Genomic DNA, 25,473 nt, shown 5'->3' on the forward strand with positions numbered 1-25,473 from the left:
GTCTCCCAAGATTTGTGAGAGTGTTGGGTCATCCTTCAGGATAGGTTGTAGATCCTTAATAATGCGTTGGAGGGGTTTTAGTTGGGGGCTGAAGGTGACAGCTAGTGGCGTTCTGTTATTTTCTTTGTTAGGCCTGTCCTGTAGTAGGTGACTTCTGGGAACTCTTCAGGCTCTATCAATCTGTTTCTTCACTTCCGCAGGTGGGTATTGTAGTTGTAAGAATGCTTGCTAACCCAGGAACCTATCCTTGCAACAAAGCCCGTTGCCAACTGTGCCCACATATCTATTCAGGGGACACCATCACAGGGCCTAATAACATCAGCCACACTATCAGAGGCTCGTTCGCCTGCACATCCACCATGTGATATATGCCATCATGTGCCAGCAATGCCCCTCTGCCATGTACATTGACAAACTGGACAGTCTCTACGTAAAAGAGTAAATGGACACAAATCAGATGTCAAGAATTATCACATTCATAAACCAGTCGGAGAACACTTCAATCTCTCTGGTCACGCGATTACAGACATGAAAGTCACTATTTTACAATAAAAAAACTTCAAATCCAGACTCCAGCGAGAAACTGCTGAATTGGAATTCATTTGCAAATTGGATACAATTAACTTAGGCTTGAATAGAGACTGGGAGTGGCTTAGTCATTATGCAAGGTAGCCTATTTCCCCTTGTTTTTTCCGCCCCCCCCCCCCCCCCGACGTTCTTGTTAAACCCTGGATTTGTGCTGGAAATGGCCCACCTTGATTATCATACACAATGTAAGGAGAGTGGTCACTTTGGATAAGCTATTACCAGCAGGAGAGTGAGTTTATGTGTATGTGTGTTGGGGGGGGTGGGGTGAGAAAACCTGGATTTGTGTTGGAAATGGCCCAACTTGATTATCATACACATTGTAAGGAGAGTGATCACTTTATATAAGCTATTACCAGCAGGAGAGTGGGGTGGGAGGAGGTATTTTTTCATGCTTTGTGTGTATATAATAACATCTTCTAAACTTTCCACAGTATGCATCCGATGAAGTGAACTGTAGCTCACGAAAGCTTGTGCTCAAATAAATTGGTCAGTCTCTAAGGTGCCACAAGTACTCCTTTTCTTTTTGCGAATTGTACTGGTAGTTACCCACTTGATGAGCAAACCCCACAGTATTTTTGGGCACTACAAGGATCTTTAGCTCAGGTAAAAGAAGTGTTGCTGCAGTGTAAATGGGGGTAGCTAAAACCACAAAAGAGTAAAGTTCAGCGAGAGAGAGAAGCAACCAGTTTAACCATAAAAGTTATTTATTGAATAATAGTGATAACTACACAAGGAGAGCCAAAACCAACATAACATTATTAAAGGTTAATACCTGAGATAGAAAGGAAAACAGAGACAGAGGGGAAAAAAGGATCTCATCACTCCCTGAAGCGCAAACTGGTCGGGGTTCCCAGGTGATGGTGGTAGCTCAGGGTCCTGAGTGCAGAAGACAGGCAGAGCCCCCAGCACAATCAGTCAGGAGATGGAGTCCCAGTGGAACTGATATAGAGTTTGAGTCTATGCATCAGAACACTTACTTGGGCATAGGTAGGGGTTTTTGTAGAGAAAATACAATGGTTCAAGGGAGAACACCAGATTTGTTTATGGATAAACCGATGACTAAAGGGTTTTCTTTAGGCTAGACAATAGGAGCTGATCACTCTTGGCTATGGGTGGTGTTTTCTTCCAGGGAGCTCACAATGCAATTAAGCTGCTTCAGTATTTTGGATATCAATCAAGGATTTATTACTAGAATTGGTCTGATAATTGTTGAGCTGGGTGTGTGCAGGTGTAGGTTCAGTAACATCTGGAACAGAAATTCCCATGATGCAGTGTATCCCTGCTTTTCTGTCCCAGAGTTCAGTGTGGTTCTCTATTCTTCACTCTTTATGCCAATCTCTGTCCCATCTTTCATGCAGATGAGGCTAGGGGAGTTATCGCTGTTCTTCATTCTGTATGCTAATGGAGATGTCTTAATCTTGTCACCCTTGCCAGGAGGGGGTCTAGGTGTGTCTCGCAATGGCCCTTCACTGCTCTCTGTAAGCCTGTTCTCTGATCGGTTTTGGTTCAAGCAGAGACTGGGGGGGGCGGGTGTCTTTCATGAGTCAGACTGGCTATATACTGCACCCTGGCTCCCCAAAAACACAGAGCTGACTTGAACTGAGCCCCCTCTTACACCCCAAACCCCTCATCCCCAGCCCCACCCCAGAGCCCTCACCTCCTCCCACACCCCAACCCCCTGCCCCAGCCCAGTGAAAGTGAGTGAGGGGGAATCCAATGAGCAGAGGGTGGGGCCTCAGAGAAGGGGCAGGGCTTTGGTGTTTGGTTTTGTTCCATTAGAAAGTTAGCAACCCTATCAGCGACCAGCCACCTGGGTGAGCAGGCTCATGCCTGAGCCACCCACCAGTCCTCCACAGCCCACAAGTTGCTGGTCTCCGTGTGAGTGGGGCCCCGCCAGCCAGCAACCGCAGGTTCCCTCGGGAATCTGTCTCTCCTGCACCCCCCGGATTTCCTCTCTTTGGCCCCTCTAACCTGTGCCTCCTTTATGATTCCGGGTTAGTCTATCCTAGCTATTGCCTCTCTATGGTCGGGTTTGGCACCGTCTAGCCTTCCCATATCCTCTCTATGGTATATGGTCCCTAGTCTACACAGATCTTATTTATGGTTTCAGGGGTGTTCTATCCTTCACACATCCTGTCTGGTGTGTCCCATCTAGCCTTCACGCTGCCTCTCTATGGGTTCATTTGGCCCCCTCTAGTCCTCACTTTCCTTCTCCATGGTTTCTGCCGGGGCCCCTCCACCCCTGACGTTTCCACTCTGTGCTCTCTCGCGCGGTGCCGCCTGGGAGGCGGGACTCGGGAGCGGGATGTGGAGGCTGCCGGGGCTGCTGAGCCGAGGTTAGGGGTCTGGAGCGGGGCTCACACAACACACCCGCTGCGTATCGCGGCCGGGCCGGGGCTCAACAGCGCTGCTAGGACGGGGCTGGGCGATGTCCCGACGCCCGCAGCGGGGGCGGCCTGAGCGAAGGCATAGGCCGGCGAGCCCTGCCCCGCGCTCTGAGGGCACCCGCAGCCCGGCCGGGTAGCTCTTGCCCCCGGCGCGGCGCTGAGGCGGGAAGGCTCGGCCCACTTCACGCCGCAAGGTCGCATTTTCCTTTTAGCAAGTCGCCTTAGGCACCCCCCCCGCGCTAGCTGCCTGCCTGCCTTCCTCCCTCAGCTCCCGTCCTGAACCCTTAACGTTCCCAGAGCCCAGCCGGGCCGTCCAGCTGTGTAATCCGGTCCTAGCAATCAGCCTCCCCAGCCCGGACCTGAGCGCCCTCCCCAGCCTGTCGCTGGCTCAGTAAAGTGGTGCCCAGGACTCAGTGGCCCAGTTACACCTGACGCGTGGGAAGGTTAGTGTAATAAATGGGGGGGGAGCTCCCTTTCATGAACACCCGGCCAGCCAGTTAGCTATCAAGTCCCTCTTGGTGGCTGTTCTCTGCTTGCTTTAGCTGTAAAGAGTTCCCCAGGTAAAGGAAAAGGGAGGCTAAAACTTTTTAAAATGAGGGGGAAGGAACTTTGATCCACAAGCCAAAATAAACCTAATTGCATCTATTTAAACATGCCCTGTCCAATGATTTCTTCTAGGTATGGAAGATGAATTTTTGTACCTGGTTCAAGCCTTACACTGCATTCATGCTTATAGCATTGCTGCTCCATGTCTCCTCCAGAGAACTGGACAAAGGGGAAGTTTTTTTCCCATTTTAAAAAGCTCTAGCCTCCCATTGGCTCTTTTGGTCAGGTGCCCACTCCTTTTCCTTTACCTGGGGAACTTTGTTAAACCTTTACAGGTAAAGCAAGCAGAGAACAGCCAGCAAGAGGAATTTCATAGCTAACTGACTGGATGGATGTTCATGAAAGGGAGCTCTTTCCCCCCAACCCCTTTCAGTTATTACATGCTCACTAAACTGTGACTACCAGGCAGTCCTCTAGTAAATTCAATTACTTGCTAAACTACAATTTCCGTTTTAATTAACCCTACAATTCAAAATATCCCATTTTTAGGGAGCTATATGACCCCCATGTCAGAAGCATAACAGAGCAGCTGCTGCCCACCCTGCTTGAGCCAGTTTGGGTTGCAATCCATCCTTTCCCTTTGGATGGATGCTGAGGCTGGGAAATTCTGCCCCAAACAAGAGTGTTCCTGGAGGTTCAACACCAAGTGGGGATTAGACTGGAAGTGCTCCGACAGCTTCCACTTCAGGCTGCTTGCTCCCCAAATAACTAGAGATGGGGGCTTGACTTTCCTTGTGCTAGCATCAGTTCACTCCTGAAGGGAATGGGGAATGGGGTCGCTGGCTCCCTGTGGAGCAGAATGCATGCCAGTGAGGCAGCACAGACACCCCTGTATAGCCAAACCCAATGTTCCTGAGTGGACAGAGCATGTCCTAATGCTGGGGAGGCTGCTCTGTCCTTGAGCTACATGCTGGAGTGTCTGGAATTTCCTCCAAGCAGAATCCCAATGCATTGTTCCCCTCTCCTAACTCCACATGCAGCCCTTCACCGTCTCCATGTGCTGAATGCTTCAAGCTCTGTCCATGGGATCCCAACCCTCCCTGGCAATGAGGAGCTCCGGAACGCCACCTCAGCGCTCAGTGCTGGACAGACTCCATCTGAACAGAGGTGAGGATGGTCAGCCTTCTGATGGGGGAAGCAGGGAGGAGACCTGGGCAGCCCCTACAGTGCAGTACCCAGCTAGAATGCAGAATGAGGGTCAGGAAACAGGGGAAAGACCTGCATAGCCCACATGTCTTATTCTGTGTTGGGGGAGAGGCAATTGAGGGCTCTGTCATAGTCCTCAGTGCCCACTATGCCTGTAGGCAGCAGGTAAGCAGCTTTTGGGGTCTGCGTGGACTGGACTTCTTAGCCAAAGGCAAGAAGTGTAAAGGGGCGTCCTGGAGATATTCCCATTTTGGTTTGGTCTGGTCATACCATCCCTTCACCTCAGTCAGTGTTGAAGACAGCAGCAGACGTGCTCCAAAGGCCACCCTGTTCTCAGGAACTGCAACATGAAATCCCCTTTCCTGATGGTGATCTAAGGAATTCTGAAGTCATCGTCTTTTAATCCGGGTCCTGGTTTTCTCTCTGTTCTTTCCTTCTTATAACCTAACTCAGCTTCACCTCTGGTCCCAGGTCCCTATCCTGTATCTTTCTCCCTCCTGCCCCAGGCAGGAGTTTCAGCGTAGTGCCCTCTCCCCGTATCTCTTCCCCTTCTGCCTCAGATGTCCACACTAGGGAGAGTGTTCTAGCTAAACCCTTTGCATACACTCCAGAGTTCAGTGTGGGTAGCATGCATTTGACTGAGTGAGGTCTCCATGGTACTCTGGAACCCCTTTGGCCAGCCTGTGCAGGCCCAAGGTCAGGGTGAATTCCTGCCCTCTTCCCCAGCATTCCCACTGGTGAGCCATACTGGTGCTGCAGCATGAGTCAGGTTGTGCCACACTGTCAATCTCCCTGTGCTGCACCCTGGCCATGTCTACACAGGAACTTCATCACCACCATTTGCAGTGGATGCTGCTCCAAAGCTGCAGTGAAGCTGGAGCTCTGCCACCTGGTCATGTAACTTTGCCTACTCAGAGTAGAGCTAGACACCAGAGTAGTGCTTGCCTGATGCTGCTCCCCCCAGCAGTGATGAATGGCACCCAGTGCTAGTACAGCTGCTTTGTGCCTCACACACTCTACTCTCCTCCCTTCCCCTCCCCTCCAGTCCTGTATTGCCCTTTGCCTCATCTCCTGGAGGATGGTGATTTGCTGATGTGAAGCTGCTGTCTGAGTGCCTGGAAACAATGTAAATGTTTCACAGTGGCTCTCCCAACTCAACCCCCCACGCCTGACCCATTTAAGGCTTTATACAGGCTTGGAAAACAAGCCTGAGCACTGCTGGCCTGAAGGCTGAGCCTAGTGGCTCGGTGCAATGGGCATGTCACCAGCACACCAGCAGGTGTAGTCTGACAAACTACCAGCAGGACTAGAGTTTACATACAACTTGTGCTTGCTGCTGGTGATTGGGTGCTCAGGTGCTCTCAACTGATGAGGGCAGGGATCCAGTGCTGTGGGGCCAGGACCTTTCTCACTGGCCTTGATGCAGGATTAGGTGATGGGGTCCTTATGGCCCAGTCAGGTGGTCCCTGTGTGGGGGGAAGAAATAGGTGTCCTAGGGGAACAGGACAGGGCTAGGGGAGGGATAGAGTGGCTGCTTCTCCAACCCAGTTGGAACAGAGGGTGAGGGGTTCAAAATTTAATAGTGCTTAAGGTTGAATTTTGAAACTGATATGATCCCAGAGAAATCAGGGTGAGAAAGGTCCACTCAGCCCAAGCAAAGCTTTGGGTTGCTAAAACGTTGCAGGAGTTTCCATGTGTTTCTCCCCCTGGCGCATGCTTGGTACTGTCTGTATCCCCCTGCCACCACTTCCTCCCCACCACAGTTCTGCTGCTGATGGCCCTGGATTTCACAGAGTCTAAATTTTAAGGCCATTAGATCATGTAGTCTGACCTGCACAACACAGGCCCTTGAATTTCACCCAGTTATCTCTGTTTTGAGCCCAGCAACTTGTATTTAGCTAAAGCATCTTCCAGAAAGGCAGCCAGCCTGGATTTGAAACCATCAAGAGATGAAGAATTCACCATTTCTTTTCCTTGCTAGTTTGTTTCAATGGTTAATAACCTCACTGTCTTAAAAATTTGTCCTGTATTTCTGTTTTAAATGTGCCTGGCTTTATCTTCCAGCCATTGGTTCTTGTTTTGCCTTTCTGTGCTAGATTAAAGAGTGCTTAAGACCCAGTGTTTTGTCTCCTTGACAATACACAGAAATCAAGTCACCTCTCAGTCTTCGTTTTGATAACCTTAAACAGACTGATCTCTTTAAGTCTGGCACTGTAAGGCATTTTCTTCAGCCCTTACATCATTCTGTGGCTTTCTTCTGCATCCTTTTTGCAACGTCATTTTTAAAGTGCAGACACTGGAAATGGATGCAGTATTCCATATCACTCTCACCGATGTCCTGTACAGAGATAAAATTATCTTCCTGCTCTCCGCACTCATGTTTATATCTCCAAGGACTGTATTAGCCCTTTTGCCACAGCATCACACTGGGAGCTCATGTTGAGTTACGTGTCCACTATGACCCCTAAATCCTTGTCAGAGTCCCTGTTTCCTTAGTCTGTAGGTCTGACCTGCATTCCTTCTTCCCACATGTATAACTTTCCATTTGGTTGTATCAGGGTTCCCTCCCCACTCTGAACTCTAGGGTACAGACGTGGGGACCCACACGAAAGACCCCCTAAGCCTATTTCTACCAGCTTAGGTGAAAAACTCTCAAGGCACAAATTCGCCCTTGTACCTTGGGTTTAAGTAACGCTGCCACCACCAAGTGATTTAACAAAGAACCAGGGAAAAGGACTACTTGGAGTTCCTCTTCCCCCAGCAATCCCCCCAAGCCCTTACACCCCCTTTCCTGGGAAGCTTGAGAATAATATCCTAACCAATTGGTTACAAAATGATCAAAGACCCAAACCCCTGGGTCTTGGAACAATGGAAAAATCAGTCAGGTTCTTAAAAGAAGGATTTTATTTAAAGGAAAGGTAAAAGAATCACCTCTGTAAAATCAGGATGGTAAATATTTTACAGGGTATTCAGATTCAAAACACAGAGGATTCCCCTCTGGAAAAAACATTAAAGTTACAGAAAACAGGAATAAACCTCCTTCTTAGCACAGGGAAAATTCACAAGCAAAACAAAAGAACTAATCTGCCTTGTCTGGTTTACCTATACTGGTTGCAATATTGGAGACTTGGATTAGGATGGGTTGGAGAAGATGGATTTCTGTCTGGCCCCTCTCAGTCCCAAGAGAGAACACACACACACACAAACAAAGAGCACAAAAAAAAAACTTTTCCCCCCAAGATTTTAAAGTATCTTCTTTCCCCATTGGTCCTGTTGATCAGGTGCTAACCCGGTTATCTGAGCTTCTTAACCCCTTACAGGTAAGGAGGAATTCTAGGCTACCCCTAGCTGTATGTTTATGACAGGCTGTATTAAAAAGCATTGTATTTGAATGGTCCCAGCTTACTAAGTGATCCAGGTCACTCTGTATGGCTACCTTGTCCTCATCATTATATGCCACTTTGTCAATCTCTGTGTAATCTTCAAATCTGATCAGCTGTTTTTTGTTTTTTTTAAAATATTTTCTTCCTGGTTTTTATAAAGATATTGAATAGTGTTGGGCCTAATACCTATCCCTGCACAACTTCACTAGAAATACCCCCTTTCAGGATGATCTGTCAGTTAGCCAGTTCTTAATCCTTTTAGTGTTGCTTGATATTGTATAGTGCTCATTTTAAAATCAGAGTGTTGTGACGTACCAAGGTACAGTCCAGACCAATGAGTATCTATGTCACCCCTGCCCTGTAACCTGGGGTGCCCTTTACACTGCTTTGCTGCTGGAGCCACCAACCTGGACTGCTCACAAACAGCCTGCGGTATGTAAGTCACTCCCAGCTATGTCTGTGTGTGCTGCTGCAGCCAGCCAGCCAGCCAGCCACCCTTTGGCTGTTACCAGCCTTAAAGAGTCCACAGGGTGAGTCCAGCACATTCCCAGTCCCAGATTTTCCCCCAGAAGCGTATGTCTGTACTGTCCAGCCATCTCCTGGACAGTGAATATATTGAGTCTGTTCTTCTTTTGAAAAAATAATACGTACACAACTTGTTACCCCATATGGTGTCCCCGGACACCTCAGCAAACACATTGGATTAGATGAAACAGTAAAACAAGTTTATTAACTACAGAGAAAAAGATTGTAAGTGAATACAAGTAATGAAGTGTAAACGTCAGAATTGGTTGCAAGAAAAATAAAGGTAGAATGCTATCTGGGTTCCCAACTTAACAAACTATATTAGATTCAAAGCAAAGTTTTCTCATCACATTGCTTTCAACAGTCTTACTGACCAAACTCATAGGTCGGGACCCTCCCCCAGAATCCAACAGCTGTCTCCTTTGTCTCTTCAGGTGCAGAGAAAGCAATGGTAAGGCCGAGAGAGAGGATGTTTGTCCCACCTTTTTATAGTTTGTACCCCCTCTTGAAAAACATTTCTAGCTAAGACCCAGAAGACAAAGAGTCTGTATGGAAGGATATTTCCTGCTGTTTTTTCCCCCAAGTGTTTGAACATCTTTTGTTTTCTTTCACTGCTTGATGACTCTGTTTACTACCTAAATCCAAATTAAGCCAAGCAGACATTCCTTTGTTTATTTAGGACAGACCTGACTTCTGCCTGGGCAGAGCTGTGGGATTTGGAACATGTGTTAGGCTATGTCTGCACTATAGACCTTACAGCAGCACAGCTGTAATGCTGCAGCTGTGCCGCTGTAAGGTTTCCCATGTAGTCGCTCTATGCCGACGGGAGAGAATTCTGCCGTCAGCATAATTAAACCACCACCAACGAGCGGCAGTAGCTATGTCAGCGGGAGAGGGTCTCCCACTAACATAGTGCTGTCCACATCAGCGCTTCTGTCGGTGAAATTTGTCGGTCAGGGGAGGTGTTTTTTTCACACCCCGACCGACAAAAGTTTTTCCGACAAAAGTGCTAGTATAGACATAGCCTTAATAACATCATACGGGGGAATGTTAGAACTTCATATACAATGTTGTCACACATTTTATCAGGATAATACTGACCGGAAAATTATGAGTTTTCAAATGATACCTTACAGGGCATACTTTGAACAAAGATTATTACAATAGTGTATTGGGTGTGAACTTAGGGGTGTATTATATCATAGTGTTACTAAGTCAAACTGCTTCCATACAAAAACTAGTGTGTTACATCTATGCAGTTACCTGTATCAACCAAACTTGTCATCTCATCAAAGAATGAAACCAGGTTTGCTTGACAAGACCCATTCTCCATAAACCACGTTGACTGGCCTTAATCGTGTTACCCTCCTTTAATTCTTTAGTCATTGAATCCCATCTCAGCATTTCCATTATTTTGTATAGGACTAATGTTAGACTAACTGGCCTATAGTTACCCAGATCATCCCCCTTGCCCATTTTCAATTTTGGCACAACATTAGCACTCTTCCAGTCTTCTGGAATTTCCCCAGTATTCTAACATCTGTTAAAAAATAAAATCAGCAGGCCACAGATATATTCAGCCTACTCTTTTGGGATTGTTGGTTGCAAGTTATCTGGGCCTGCTGATTTAAAAATATCTGTCCTTAGTAGATGTAGTTTAATGTACTGGAAAGTACTTCCTCATCCTAATGTTATGTGAGTGTGTCATTCTGCTTCTTTCCAAACACAGAATAGAAATATTTATTTAACACTTCTGCCTTATCTGCATCGTCATTAACAATTTTATCATCTCCAGGCCTACACCATTGCTTGGATACTTTTGTGTCTAATATACTTTAAAAAATTACTTCATATTGTCCATATGAAGTCCTGTCAACCATGGATTTTTTCCATCTTTAGATTCCCTTATATTTCTGCACATCATAACTTTTGATATATAATGATTGTCTATTTCCCCTTTTAGCCATTTGTTATATATTGCTTTTTTTTTTTTCTAATTGCTGCCTTGATTTTGCCACTGAACCAGGATGGGTTAGCCAATGTTGTCCTTTTGGTTAGAAAATTGTAATGTTTAGAAACTAATGATGTTTTACTGCTGGCTGCAGGACACCTTCGAACATGTCTCCTAAACTGAAGGCCTCTCAAAACAGCATAGTTTTTCTGTCCACACATTACAGATAGGAGTGACCATCTGTCCTCTGGTTTTATTTGATGGTCGGTAACAGATCCTCACCAATACTTCTGCTTCGCGCAGCTGGCCCTCTCCTCTGCCCCCGTCCCAGTCTGCCCAGTTTGCTGCTCAGCCTTTGGGCTCTCAGCTGCTCCACTTTCCTACTCCCTGCATTGTCCTGAGTGGAGAAGAGATTGCAGGTTTGCTGGAGCAGGTGGAACCCGGCACTCAAGCCATTTCAGTGTGGGAACTCAGCCCAGTCACTTATCCTCATTTTCATTGCCCTAAGCCAGGGGTGGCCAACCTGAGCCTGAGAAGGAGCCAGAATTTACCAATGTACGTTGCCCAAGAGCCACAGTAATACGTCAGCAGCCCCCACCATCAGCTCCCCCTCCCCCGCTCCCAGTGCCTCCCACCCACCGGTAGCCCCACTGATCAGCGCCTCCCCCTCCCTCCCCACACCTCCCAATTAACTGTTTCGTGGCGTGCAGGAGGCTCTGGGGAGGAAGGGGGAGAAGTGAAGGTACTGCAGGCTCAGGGGAGGGGGTGGGAAGGGATGAGGTGGGGGCAGGGTCTGTGGCAGAGCCAGGGGTTGAGCAGTGAGCACCCCCTGGCACATTGGAAAGTTGGCGCCTGTATCTCCAGCCCCGGAGTCGGTGCCTATACAAGGAGCCGCATATTAACTTCTGAAGAGCCGCATGTGGCTCTGGAGCCGCAGGTTGGCCACCCCTGCCCTAAGCCATTGACTGAGTGGAGTTTTTATGCCATGTTTATAGGTCACCAGTAGGACCTCAGACGTCACCTAGAAAGGAATCAGCAATCAGTGCGGCTCCTGGAGCATGAGTGTATTGGGCTCCTGGCATGAGGCACTGCTTAATTTCCAGGCAGGTGTCTGCAACAGTTTGTGAATGCTCTTCAGGCACAGTGCCCTGCAGAGAGTAATATAGCAGTCACACAGGAGCCTAGAAGCCCTGGGAAGGCTGGACTGGAACTTTCTTGCCAAGCCCAGGCAATAAAGAGTGCTCTTGGCAACAGCTGCAACTATGAAATCCAGGAATAGGGGGGAGTAACAGAGAGCAGGAAAATGGCCAGATGCCCTCTAGTGCCGCTGCAGAGATCATCTCTGCAATCCTTGCCCTTCTAGCATCTCGGCTTAGCTTTATTGGCAGCACCAGAGACTGTCCAAGTCATGGCACCATCCCAGATCTATCCTGTCTGTATTCCTTTCCACCCTCACACTGGGATCCCCTCACTGCCCCTAATTGCTGTGGCCTCTGCCACTGCCCAATTGCTACTGCTTGCCCTGCTTCTCAGGGAGTGCACCAAGCAGTGCCACCTAAAGGAAGAAAAGTGAAAAACAGAGCTGTAGTTAGTACTGTGCAGGCAGGAGCCGCCAAGCAGCAGCACTGGATTCCCAGCTTGGCAGGGATACAGAAGGAGAATTGGTGAATAGTGGCATTAAAGTTTTTAAAGCTCTGATCCCTACAGCTGCAGCCATGAACCTCCTGAGATGTCATTGACAGGTGTGGAGCACCTGCTGCTGGCAGTGCTCCCTGATGCATCCTGTGACATGGGCATCAGGAGACATCGATGGGAATGGTGGGTTGGAGCTGTGCTGGGCACAGAGAAAATGGAAGGGTAGGAAGGGGTGAGGTTATGTTTCATTCCCAAGGCCTACTGCTGGCTCCCTGGGAGCAGGGTTAAGGGGTCTTGAGATCGCACAGCTGCCAGCTCTGTCCCTGTACCTGCAGGAGCCAATTTTTAAGACATGCTGCTCTTGCAGATAGGTCATTTTGAGGGGGCTGCATCTCAGGAACCTCTGTGCAAATGCCCCCAGATTTGTTCTCTTCAGTCTATTCCTGGTCCTTACCTGACATTCACATTTTCAAGTCAATCTAACTCTGCATGTGCATTTTACAACAGGCTGATAAGCAGAGCCAGGTCATTGTTGGGTGTGTATGGGTGGGAGTGCCTTATCCTGGGAACTGCCTGACCTAATGACCCTGTGTTTGTGCCCGTAACCCCTGGTCTGAAGTGAGTTTCAGGCTGATCTATAGAACTGAGAGTACTAACGAACATGTGCAGTGGCTTCCTGTCTCCACTCTGGATTGTTGCGTGCAGTAGCTAAGTACACCACTGGGAGAACCAGAATGGGGACATGTCTACACTGCAGTAAATCACCCACGTCTTGCCTATGTCAGCTGACTCGGGATTACAGTAGCTCAATTTAGTGCTGGGAGAACCAGAATAAAGTCCAGTAACTTGAAATATTGGCTTACCAGACTTGTTCTTGGTGCTTGACACTAGCTTGGATCAGGAAGTCCTACAGCGCTAGTTTTCTGTGGCTCATGGCCATAGTTTTTTCCCCAGGTCTATGCCAAAAGCATCATAACCTGAAAATTTTAAAAGCAGGTCAGGGAGGGTGGGGTCCTGTATTTCCTGAACCCCTGCATTGATGGACCTCAGATTTGCACTGCAAACCCAGCATCAGGTGTCCAATCAGACTTTGTCTGCCTCGCATGGTAGAGCCCTTTGAAAATTCAGATCTAAACAGAAAACTCTGATTGACTTAACTGTGGTGTGGGTTGGGCCCCTATAGTCTAGAGAACTCATTATCTCACCCAGTTTTGCAGGGAAAGGAGTTTTACATTATTTTTTGTTTTCCAGTTATTTACTCTCACCCGGCTGGCAGAGCGGACGGGGTCGAGATGGCTGGGAGCAAGGGAATGGGCAGCGACCCTTCTTGAACCTGCAGCCTCACTACACAATCCTGGATGCCTTCACCTGGGTACGAGACAGTCTCCTCCTGGTGGTGGGGGAGGGAGCTGCGACCAATGGATGTCTCTATAAAGGGCAGGGCCAAGGCACCTGTGAGGAGGGAGTTGGTGGAGCTGCACCTGAGGGTTGGGGGGAACTGTGATCAAGATGTCTTCTGCAGGGATGTGGGCAGTGGGATGCTGTGGAACTGTGACCCAGATGCCCTGCAGAGGTGTGTGGGGTGGATGCCCTGCAGAGGTGTGTGGGGTGGACACCCTGTGGGAATGGGGTGGGCAGCTGAGGTTGGATGGGGAGCAGCAGATGGAATGCCCTTATGGAGTGCGGTGGGGAGCTGAGCCTGGGATGCCCTGCGGGAATGGGGTGGGGAGTCAGGGATGGCTGGGGACCTGTGGAGAGGATGCGTATGGCAGAGTGGAGGGAAGTTGCGGCTGGGATGCTGTGTAATTGCGGAGCTGTGGGCAGGATGCTCTGCTGTGTCTGAGCGCCCAGTGGAAAGGGAGAGCTATGTGCTGCAGGGAGGGGAGAAAGGAACGGGTGGTTTTCTCTGACTTTTCTTTTCCTTCCCTTAGGGCGCACTAGCTGTGCTTGCTCTGCAGTTGGCCAGGCAGATCCCATGGCCGAGCCCTGTGCCAGGGGCAGGAAGAGAGGATGGGCATTGCCGGGTGGGTGGGCTCCTCTCGTCTCTGCTGCCTCATCAGCACTCAGGTTAGTTCTGCCTCCTGCAGGAGGACAGGGGCCCAGGGTGACTGTTGGTTGAGGGTCTCTGCTGTGGGAGTGCTGAGAGTGTACAGGGAGGGCTGTGCTCCCCTGTGCAGAAGGCACCTCTCAGTCTGAAATTGGGAGCCAGTAGGGTGTGAAGTCCTGTGAGCCTGGGGGTCATGTCTCTGGGAAACACCCTATCCCTTCACACTGGCTTGGGCACCTTCTGGGCTGAGACACACACAGCAGGTTCCTTGTGTTCCCTGCCCTGGACTCTGTGGAGTTCTCTCTTCTCCTGCCCTTTGGCCCCATGCTCAGAGATGGGAGAGCTCTGACAAATGCTCAGGGGGCCCCAGGCACTGCTGAACATGGAGGGGGCGACCCCAGGCATGTCCCACAGGTGGCATCCTGCATGGCTTTCTGGTGTTGGGGCTTGTCTTCTGTGTTTCAGTGCCAGCTGCAGGCTCATCCAGTTGCTGCAGTAACCAGAAAGTGCCCTGCTTCCTGCTGGGAGGGATTCCAGACACTGCGCCAGAGAATCCATCCCCTGGCATCCCCTCAAGGCAAGGAGAGCACCAGCTCTGCCCAGAAACAGGTACCAGCCCAGGCTGTATGGGGCAGGGTACCCAAGGCAGAGGGATTTTTTGGGAGTCTCAAGGAGCCCAGAGTGCAGGGTGTCTCCTGGAGGTGGGGAAGAAGCCTATGGTGCAACTGAGGGTGGGCTTGATTGGCCTTGGCACCTGGGACTCTACGTCCAGTTTGGTGTCCTTGCTTCAGAAGGGGTGTTGACTTGGAAAGGGTCCAGGAAAGAGTCTCAAGAGCAATTAGAGGGCTGGGAAACCTGCCTCACAGTCAGAATTGGAGGGAGTCCCATCTTTTTAGCTTATCCCTGGTTAGGAGGTAACTTTGATCATGAGCAGCTAGTTGTGCACAAGGAGATTTTGGAGAGCGGAGGACTCCTATGCAGCAGTCAAAAGCAGTGGGATCCACTGGCTGGGAGAGTAAAGCAGACAAATCTGTACTGGAAATAGAGTGCATGTTTTTAACAGAGAGGGAATTGACCATTGGGAAAACTGCTTTCAGGCTGTGATGGATTTTGCATTCTCTGAGACAGCTGTGGGGACTTGGGATCTCACTCGGCTTTATAGTGCCACTATGATTCCTAGTAATCCTGTACACAATGAAATCATGATTGCAACCTCCCCGTGCCACCTTCTGCCCATCCCCAAGAGCTCCTGCTGTTCAGGAGAGGCTGTATGGGTGCCAGCGGAGGGGGAAGGCATCTGCCAAGAAGACATGTGGGCCTGGGAAGAAGGGTGCTAGCAGCAGAACTGCCTCATCGTCACAGCCAAATCCCTCCCTCTGTGAGGGTCATGGCAAGGGGCTGTAAGGAAACAGCTGTGTTTTCCCAACAAGGCTGGGCAGTGGTGGGGAGAGTGAGGAAGTGCTGTGGGCCCCTCTCAGTTCGTTAGGGGGCTGGGGGTGTGGGAGAGGAAGCGCTGCGGGCCCCTGTCAGTTTGCTGTGGATGGGGTGGGCCTGCAGAAGAGCTGCAGCCCCTGACGGTTTGCTGTAGGGGCAGTGAAAGTGGTGTGTGTTGGAGGGTTACCTGCCAATGAGCCATCATTGGGTCTTGCTGTTGTAGCCCTGTCAGTCCCAGGATATTAGAGAGACAAGATGGGTGAGGCAATATATTTTATTGGACCCACTTCTGCTGGTGAGAGAGACAAGCTTTTGAGCCACAGAGCTCTTCTTCAGGTCCTTGAAATTAACTCCCAGTGTCACAGCAAAATGGAAGGTCAACAGATCGTTTAGCATAAGTCATTAACACACATTGTATTAAACCTTTCAAGGTGAAATGGCTTGTTATCCCCCCTGTACTCATAAGACAAAAAGAGGGTATTAATGGGTTACAGATCGTTGTAATAAGCCATAAATCCAGATGACCCATCATGGCAGTTTCTCCATGTGGAGAGATGATGTCACTAAGAAGCGGAGGATTCATAGAGTCGTAAATTCCAAGGCCAGAAGGGACCATTGTGATCATCTAGCCCAGTGGTGGGCAACCTGCGGCCCAGAGGCCGCATGTGTCCCATCAGGGAAATCCGCTGGCAGGCTTCAAGACAGTTTGTTTACATTGACCTTCCGCAGGCACCTCCGCCCGCAGCTCCCAGTGGTCGCGGTTCACCGTTCCTGGCCAATGGGAGCTGTGGGAAGCGGCAGCCAGCATGTCCCTGCAGCCCACGCCACTTGCCACAGCTCCCATTGGCTAGGAACGACGAACTGCAGCCACTGGGAGCTGCGGGCGGCCATGCCTGCGGACGGTCAATGTAAACAAACCATCTCACAGCCCACCAGCAGATTACTCTGATGGGACACAGGTTGCCCACTACTGATCTAGTCTGACCCCCTGTATAACACAGGCCAGAGACTTCCCCAAAATAATTCCGGTTGGAATTAGAGCATATGTTCCAGTTCCTGATGTCAAGGAGTGTGAGGCTGTGTCTGTGAGTGCCCTGGAGCAGTGGTGCATCGAGGAGGGACGCTGGTGACATAATCCAGAATGCTGCTACAGGAAGGTGCTCACTGAATGGCTGGCTACTTGTTCAGTACATATTCTTACTGCAGCCTCTGTCTTATTTGCTGCCACCATCCAAACCCCACACTGAACACAGCAGAATTAATTGCTTCCTGGCACTTGTCACTCCAGTGTTTCAGCACTTCACAGTCCAGTTTGTATCCACAACACCTGTGAGGCGGTCAGGGGTTATTATCTCTGCTTTACACATGAGGCACAGGAAGATTAAAGTCAAACGTGTTCATTAATTTTGGATGCCTGATTTTTAGAGTACACAGCATTACATAGCACTTTATATGTACACCTGTTGAGTTCAGTTACAGCTGTGGGCGCTCAGAGCTTCTGCAAATCAGACCCAAGGGGCTCAGATAAGACACCCAGGAAATGAGGAACATGCAATGAGTGTGAAAGTTTGATTGCAGTGATTTGCCTAGCATCCTACAGGAACTTTGTTGCAGAACAGGGATAGGATCCAATTCTCCAGAGTGGGGTGGAGTGGAAGGAGGGAGGCAGAGGGGTTGCAGGATTCCTGGTCTGTCTCGGGCCCATGCCTTACCCTGATCTCTCCTTGCAGGGGAGCGTCCATTCCCTGAGAGCTGCAACACCAGCCTGGGGCCAGCCCACTGCAGTGCACAGGTACAGTCTCTTTGTTTCTCTGTGAATATTTGGCTTTAGAAGGAGCTTGTCCCAAAGCACGTAGTCAGTGCTCTTTCCAGTACAGCCTGACTGATGCACCATGTCCTGGGAGAGTCATGGTCACAGAGCAGGAGTCATAGCTATGGCACTTCTGCCCCCTTTCCACAGGTTGTGTGTAGTGGCATCCTGCCCTAGGAGTCTGCACAGCACACACACTAGTGCTGTGGGAACACGCTGCCAATAGGGCCCAGTCAGGATCAGGACCTAAGTTCCTTCTAAGCTGCATGGCTGCACAGCAGGCTATCAAGGGCCATGCAGGTGCGCAGCCACAGGGTCCTGGACTGGAGAGGAGAGAGGTAGGGGGCATGCAGGGCTGCAGCAGGGAGAGGCACCTCTCCCACGGCCCCACTCCCCTACAGCAGCCTGCACCCCAAACCCCTCGTCCCCAGCCCCACCCCAGAACCCTCACCCCCCCTGCCGCACCCCAACCCTCTGATCCAGCCCTGAGCCCCCTCCCGCACCTCAAACCCCTAATCCCTGGCCCCACCCCAGAGCCCACACCCCAACCCTTTGCTCCAGCCCTGAGCCCCTCCCACACTGAACCCCTCAGCCCCACCCCGCCACACATCACCTCCATATTAGTGCACATAACAAAATTCATTCCGCACACGGATGTAAAAAATTAGAGGGAACATTGATCAGGACCCCATTGTACGTACATATCACACAAAGTGCACTCAAAGAACATTAAGGTTGCAAACTCAAGCACAAAATATTAGGAAATATCAGAATCAAGGCTGCCTTAGTTCAAGACCCCTTCCTGTATCTGTATTATTGTACAATCTTTAATTACATACTTCTGCACTGTTTTTTCCCTCCCCTGTGGTTGAGCTGACTCTGCAGAGTCCTGAGGGATGGACCCAGCTCCCTGTTCCATGGCTGGGCCAGCTCTGCAGGGCTTGCAGGAGTGAAAAGATCCCTATATTTCTGTTGACTGAGAGTTGCTCTGACTGACCGGTGGGAAGCAAACCTGCTGGGTGAGAAGGGGCCTCTCCATCCTTCCTCTCCTGATTTGAACTGCATTGTAAATAGTAGCATGCAGCTAATCTGAAATTAGATGAAGCGTGCACTGCTGCCACTTGGTGGCACCAAACTGTATCATAGATACTAGGAAACAATTACTCCAGGCCTGGCTCCCTCCCTCTCCTGACTAGGCAAATTAGGGGATGCTGCTAATTAGCAGGGAAGTGAGGAAAAAGCCATAAAACAAGGACAATGGGGGAGGAGGGAGCTGATTTATTTAGCTGACAGGCTATTTAAGTTTGAATGATTTAGAGTGCCAGGAAATGGGCTGCTCCATGTTTGCTGAAGGGAGATGCTGCCTATGCTGCTGAACCTGACCTGGGAATGGGAGGAGCAGGGGTAGGGGCATTGCCAACAGAAGTAGGGGCATTGCCAGCAGATCGAGGGACATGATAGTTCCCCTCTATTCAACATTGGTGAGGCCTCATCTGGAGTACTGTGTCCAGTTTTGGGCCTCACACTACAAGAAGGATGTGGAAAAATTGGAAAGTGTCCAGCGGAGGGCAACAAAAATGATTAGGGGACTGAAATACATGACTTATGAGGAGGGACTGAAGGAACTGGGATTGTTTAGTCTGCGGAAGAGAAGAAAGAGGGGGGATTTGATAGCTGCTTTCAACTACCTGAAAGGGGGTTCCAAAGTGGATGGATCTAGACTGTTCTCGGTGGTAGCAGATGAGAGAACAAGGAGTAATGGTCTCAAGTTGCAGTGGGGAAGGTTTAGGTTGGATATTAGGAAAAACTTTTTCACTAGGAGGTTGGTGAAGCACTGGAATGTGTTACCTAGGGAGGTGGTGGAATCTCCTTCCTTAGATATTTTTAGATCAGGCTTGACAAAGCCCTGTCTGGGATGATTTAGTTGGGGATTGGTCCTGCTTTGAGCTTGGGGTTGGACTAGATGACCTCCTGAGGTCTCTTCCAACCCTGATATTCTATGATTCTATGTATTTCTGTGTGGGAGGTTTACTGACTGCCTTTTCAGGGCTCTCCTGGATTCTATGGAGCTGCTGCTGAGTAAGAGGTGGCGCAGCACTCCCCTGGCCTGAGGGGTCTGCTCCGGGCTGGAGAAGGGTCTAGCTGGCACCATGTTAGGGGAACGTCGATGTGGCTCCCCTGGCCTGAGGAGCCCGCATGGGACCCGGGGAATGTTGAGCTGGAACCTCTGGCTTGCAGGGGCTGTTTGGGTGGGCTAGGGGAGCGTTGACGTGGCTTACCTGGCCTGAGGACCATGTTTGGGGTTGGGGGCACTTCGATGCGACTCCCCGGCCTGAGGGTGCTGAGCAGGGTGGCATTGTGGGTGTGTTGAGACAGCTCCCTAGCCTGATGGGACTGGGTGGGGAGGTTTTTGTCACCTCTTAGAGCCGGGGTCTCCAAACTTTATGAGACGAGGGCCATATTAGATATTTGAAGGGGCTTTGCGGGCCAAAGTGACTGTGAAAGAAATTAAATATATGCAAAAATGTACGCAAAATCGTTAAAAAAACAACACTACTCTACTGTGTCAGTGTTGCATTAAATTCTAAATCAGGTTTAAAAGTTAATCGATGCAGATACTGTAAGTTGGCTCCCCTTTTTGGGTCTGCTCTGCCTTGTGCCTGCTCTCTTCTCCCTGTGCCTGCTAGGCGTGCCTGCTCTGCTGAAGAAAATGACAAAAGGTTGAAAATTTGGCTGTACTTTGGTAAGAGAAGCTCCAGGTTCCCATTGCTGGTTGGGACTGTTTGGTTCTATTAGCGCTGTAGTTAAAATTTAACCATTATGAAATTGTTAATTTTCATTTTCTTTTCTCCATTTATTGGCGATGTAATTAAGCATCTGGCTTGTATTTTTGTTCTAAGGCAGGGGTCCGTGCCTGCTCGGCTGCAGCAGCAACTTTCCCCTAAGTTGGCTCCCCTTTTGGGGGGACACTGGCTCCCAGGGGCACTCACCCCTCCGCACAGCTCAGCTGAGCTACCCCTGCCACCCGTGCAAGCTGCTGCCGGCAGCCCCTCCCCCTGCCTGCTCGGCGTGCCTACTCAGCTGCAGCCTGCCTGTTTGCTTCTCCCTGTACCTGCTCAGCTGCAGCAACGACTCTCCCCTAACTTTGCTCCCTTTTTGCGGGGGACACTGGCTCCCAGAGGCACTCACCCTTCTGCACAGCTCAGCTGTGCTGCCGCCCTGCATGAGCTGCTGCCGGCGGCCCCTTCCCCTGCCTGCTCTGCGTGCCTACTCAGCTGTTCGCTTCTCCCCTGTTGGTGGGAGGGCCGGACAAATGGAAGCCCCGGGCCGAATCCGGCCTGCGGGCCAGCCGTAGTTTGGAGACCCCTGTCTTAGAGCACAAACGTCATGACAACCTGGTTTGGTATACTGTGGCCCTAATGTGGGGACGGTGCTCTGGCAGCCATGACAGGAGCTGTCATGAGATTCGGGGGGCTTGCTAACACTCCTCTAATTCTCTTCCTTCTTAGGGGCTGTCATTTTCCACTCTCCAGGGGAAGCCAGCACAGCAGGAACGCCTGGAGGAAGCAGCTACCCAGCTGCAGCAGGTGTTCCGGGTCAGCGTTTCCATTGCACTCAATATCCTTGGTAATGTGGACCAGGCTTCATTATGTCCTAAACTGCAGATAGCAGGAATAGAGACAGGGACACCCACACACCCTCTCCTTTTTGGAGGACCTCAAATATGTTGGGAAGCCTCTTGCTGTTGTAGTCTATGGAATCTGCAGCACTAGTAATGGTTCCCAGGTGTTCTTTGTGTGAGTTGGCTGTTGTCACGGCCCCGTTACCTGTCCAGAGGGTGGGGTTCCTGCAACCATTGTCAGCCTTTGCAGAGTCTTCTGTGCCACCTCTTACTGGAATTCACCCAGCTTTGCAATGAACTGTGGGAAATGAAATGACAGGGAGCCTGGAACATTGGAGAGGCTGGTGATGAGGCTAGAGAACCCCTCCCCTAACATAGGGCCGGGTCATTGGTCCCTCCCGACTTCTAAACTCCATGGCTTGAGGTGGGGTGGGGCCAAGAGTTGGCAAACTTTGCAGGGTGCAGTGAGGCAAGCTGCTATGGGTGGGACACGATGAGCTCCATGATTCTGTCCTGCCTGATGCCTTTGTGCTGCTTTGCTGAACATGCACTGTTCCCTCCCCAGGGATTGAGAGTGTGAGTAATGGCCACGACAGGGCAGCCTATTCCTGCTTCAAGCTGGCAGCAGATCGGGGCTACAGCAAAGCCCAGTTCAACGTGGGCCTTTGTTACGAGCATGGCAGAGGCACGGAGAAAGACCTGGCAAAGGTACCTGGTGGCATGGAGAGCCCTCCCCTCACACATACACTTGCACTACCAGGAGGCTGAGTAGCAGCATGAGTAGGAGCAGTGGTGGAGAGGGAGTGCCTGTGAGACACTTTGCTCCAAGGTCCCTTGCCTCAGGGAGCAAGGCACTGATCCCATCTATACCCTTGTGTGCATCAAAGAATGCCTGTCAGCGCAGGGGCACCCTGCAACCCTTGGGTTTGTGGGGGGGCCCTCAGAAGTCCTGGGGTAGGTAGTAGAGCCCTGTGCAGGACTATTTTTTTAATCCCACTCCTGTTCAGATCCGCAGTACCCACTCCCACCCACGCTCACATTGTTTCTTGAATTTTTATCCCGCTCCTGCTATTGTGGCAGTGGATCCTGCAGGACCCGCAGGATTCCAGTCCCACTGCAGGGCTCTAAAACTGTCCTTGCAATGGCTGGATGTGCTGCGCTCAGCAGATGTTTCCCCACCAGCATCCACCCACTCCCTAGATCCCCATGCAATGGGATGGGGACCGCCCAACCAGCCCAAATCACCGATACAGAGGGGTCAGAGTCCTCATGCACTCCTACGAGGAGATGAGCAACCCCAGCATCTTCCCTTCTCCTCGCAAAGGGATTAGAAACCTCTAACCCTCCATGCAAATGGCTGAAGAGCCACTGTGTTATCATGCAAAGGGGATGGGAAGCCCCCACGCTCCGCCATCTCCAGGCGTAGATAGGTTGGCAACGGGGGCTCTCCCTCAGAGCTGGGGGCCAGAGAGCAACCACTGCTGGCTGGGGTGTTTATGTTTGTGGTGATGGAGGACTGTTTTTTAATCCTGCTCCCATCCCGCCCTGCAGTACTCACTCTCACTCGCTCCCACATTGTTCCTTGAATTTTTATCCCACTCCTGCTATTATCGCAGCGGGTCCTGCAGGACCCACAGGATTCCAGTCCCGCTGCAGGACTCTAGTGGGAGGTATTGTACACGTAAATGGAAACTGTTAATTATTCCAGCCAGGAAACTCCTAGGAGGGAAGGTTAGGGCTGCAGAGTCAAACACCTTCCCATCGGGAGATGCTAAAGCTAAGGCTACATGTGTGCCAGTATAGGCTTCAATGGCATGTGTGCTTTGGGAGGACTGCCCCTCATGGGAGGAGACTGGGCTCCTTTGCAGCCCTGTCCTTTTCAAATGGACCTTCCCAGGCCCTGTTCCATACACTTATGTATGCAGCATTAGTAGTGGCTGGGAGAGTACTGTTACCGTATGGTACATATGTAAAACACCACCACATGTGCAGGAGCCATGTCCTGCCTGAACCACCTCCCAGCAGCTTTGTGTGGGTGCACTGAGATGCACATCTTGAACCTAGGGAACATTGGTTATAGCAGTGCCCCTGCTGTGGCTATTTTGTGCCACTCAGCTGGTGCAAAGGAACTGCAAAACCAGCTTAGTTGGTCATTGTGCCAGTCCCAAGGCATAGAAGATTCTTTGGTGTAGCTAGCCCTATGCCACCCCCTGTGGAATAGGGGTTGTGGCTAGGAAAAGAGGGTGCAGTCCCCAGCTGCCAATTATCCCATTTCCCTACTTTCACTCTCCTATGTGAGCAGTTGCTGCAGCTAGCACAGGACTGTAATGTGATGGCATTTGAATAGCAGAACGGGTGTGATTGTGTATGAGGCAGTGGTGCAGGCATGTGCTGTGTATGCTTGGGGATGGGGTGTTCCTGAGGGATGGTGCACACTTGGGGAGAGGCTGCGTGTCTCCCATAGTCAGTTCTCTCCCTGATGATCATACCTGAGAAGCAGGATCTCACCCGAATAGTCTCATGTTTCTGGTGCATGTCTGGGATCTGCAGGGCGCTGAGTGTGAAGGAGGTGATAGAACAAGAAGCAGTAGTCTCAAGTTGCAAAGTGGGAGGTCTAGGTTGGATATTAGGAAACACTATTTCACTAGGAGGGTGGTGAAGCACTGGAATGGGTTACCTAGAGAGGTGGTGGAATCTCCATCCTTAAAGGTTTTTAAGGCCCGGCTTGACAAAGCCCTGGCTGGGATGATTTAGTTAGTGTTGGTCCTGCTTTGAGCAGGGGATTGGACTAGATGACCTCCTGAGGTCTCTTCCAACCCTAATATTCTATGATTCTAGGAGGCTGCACAGGTAGGGAGGGTATTTCTGCTAATGGCTGCCTGGGAGAGTATGCATAGCTTGTGATGAGAACCGGCAAAGGGGTTTGGATGCAGATGCATGCTGTGGTGTCCTTGCCAGGCTGGGTAAGTATTGGAGAGTGGCAGCCTCCTCACAAAGGTGCCTGGGACAACGCAGCCTGGCACGCATACCTCCGGGCACTCATGATGGTGTTTCTCTGTTTCCAGGCAGCCTTCTATTACCATCGTGCAGGCAGCAATGGGCACCCCATGGCCCAGTACCGCTATGCCAGGTTCCTCTTATGCCATGGGCCCAAAACTGAAGGGGCTGACATGCAGAAGGCAGTGGCTCTGCTGGAGCAGGCAGCTGCAGCAGGGCTAGTGGAGGTGAGTGTCTGCAGCACATGAGTTATTGCTAAGGCTGAGTGTTTGAGTAGCATGGAGCCACCAGGGAACCCCCTCTGCACAGCACCGAATCTCTGTAGGGCAGTGTCCATGGGGTTGGGGGAAACCCTGCCTGTGTCCTTGCACCTCCTGTCCCCCCCACCCCCCTATATACGGGGCATGTCAGAGTCAGCTAGTTGCTGTGGCGCATTAGTGTCACCGCCTCACCAAGGTTTGTTCCTGCCCTTGTATTTTTAGGCATGTAGAAGCCTTGGTGTTTGGCTCTATGCTAGGTTGTTTTGGTTCCTGTGTGTCAGAGTTGTGGTGAGCTTTCCCCACTCCAGTGTGCAGCTCTTTGTTCAGGTAAGTCCAAGCCCCCTGCTTCTATTACAGTGCTAGGCCTGTGGTGGACATGCACACTCAGTGCCTTTTCTGTCATCGTTGATTCCCCTTGGATTAGGCCTTTACTAAGCTCAAACAAGGAGAGAGGCACGAGGAGCCAGCTGTCAACAGGCCCTCAAGAGGGCTCCTCCCCAATGCCAAGCATCCAGGAGGCGGTGTCAAGCTCTTAGTCCTGTATTGTGGATTCTGACACCAGCAGCCTTTCATATTCCATGCCCAAAAGAAGCTTGCCAATAGGGACACATCCCCCTTTCAGCTGCCAAGCAGAGATCCCTGACAGCGATCTGCACAAAGGCAACCTGCTGATCCCCAGAAGGCAAAGGGCAGGTCTCACTGCCAGAGGTCAGCGTCTGTCTCAGCTGGTTCAGCTCACATGATGGTAGTGTCCATCATCACATCAAACTCACCGCGTCTCACCTTTTCTGGGCAGAGAGCTGCCTGAGACGTTCCCACAGCAGGGAGTGCTCAGACACTCACTAACCAGTGCTCGGATCTTGGGATGGGGAGCACACAATGCCACCTGCAGCCTGCTCTGCTCCTGGGGCAGAAACAACCCTGGGTTTCTAGCAGACCACACCTCCTGGACTGAAACCAGGCAGCCCCCAGTCCTCGTTGCCAGGCAGTGGACCGGGCCAACGTGCTGCTCTCTGCCCAGTATGGACTTTTCCAACCTGCTGGACCTGCCACTGGATTCTTTTATCCAACCTGGATCTGCT

The 25,473-nt window shown here is 50.7% G+C and overlaps 1 protein-coding gene across 3 annotated transcripts in view; it reads left to right on the forward strand.

Annotated features, from left to right (window-relative positions):
• The first annotated feature begins 2,442 nt into the window (after nucleotides 1-2,442).
• Nucleotides 2,443-25,473, forward strand: part of DELE1 (DAP3 binding cell death enhancer 1) — a 43,049-nt gene continuing 20,018 nt past the window's right edge. The window contains exons 1-9 of one of the 3 annotated variants that reach the window (XM_037906229.1): nucleotides 2,443-2,582; nucleotides 4,562-4,688; nucleotides 13,473-13,593; nucleotides 14,153-14,288; nucleotides 14,734-14,877; nucleotides 17,433-17,494; nucleotides 21,022-21,139; nucleotides 21,700-21,842; nucleotides 24,200-24,358. In XM_037906229.1, coding sequence (XP_037762157.1) covers nucleotides 2,573-2,582; nucleotides 4,562-4,688; nucleotides 13,473-13,593; nucleotides 14,153-14,288; nucleotides 14,734-14,877; nucleotides 17,433-17,494; nucleotides 21,022-21,139; nucleotides 21,700-21,842; nucleotides 24,200-24,358 — 1,020 coding nt within the window. In that variant the 5' untranslated portion in view covers nucleotides 2,443-2,572. Of the gene's footprint in view, nucleotides 2,925-4,561; nucleotides 4,689-13,472; nucleotides 13,594-14,152; nucleotides 14,289-14,733; nucleotides 14,878-17,432; nucleotides 17,495-21,021; nucleotides 21,140-21,699; nucleotides 21,843-24,199; nucleotides 24,359-25,473 lie in introns of all 3 variants that reach the window. The other 2 variants (XM_007056299.4, XM_043552947.1) reach the window with 2 other exon arrangements.

The sequence above is a fragment of the Chelonia mydas genome, chromosome 8 (genome assembly GCF_015237465.2).
Source record: "Chelonia mydas isolate rCheMyd1 chromosome 8, rCheMyd1.pri.v2, whole genome shotgun sequence".
Lineage (NCBI taxonomy): Eukaryota > Metazoa > Chordata > Testudines > Cheloniidae > Chelonia > Chelonia mydas.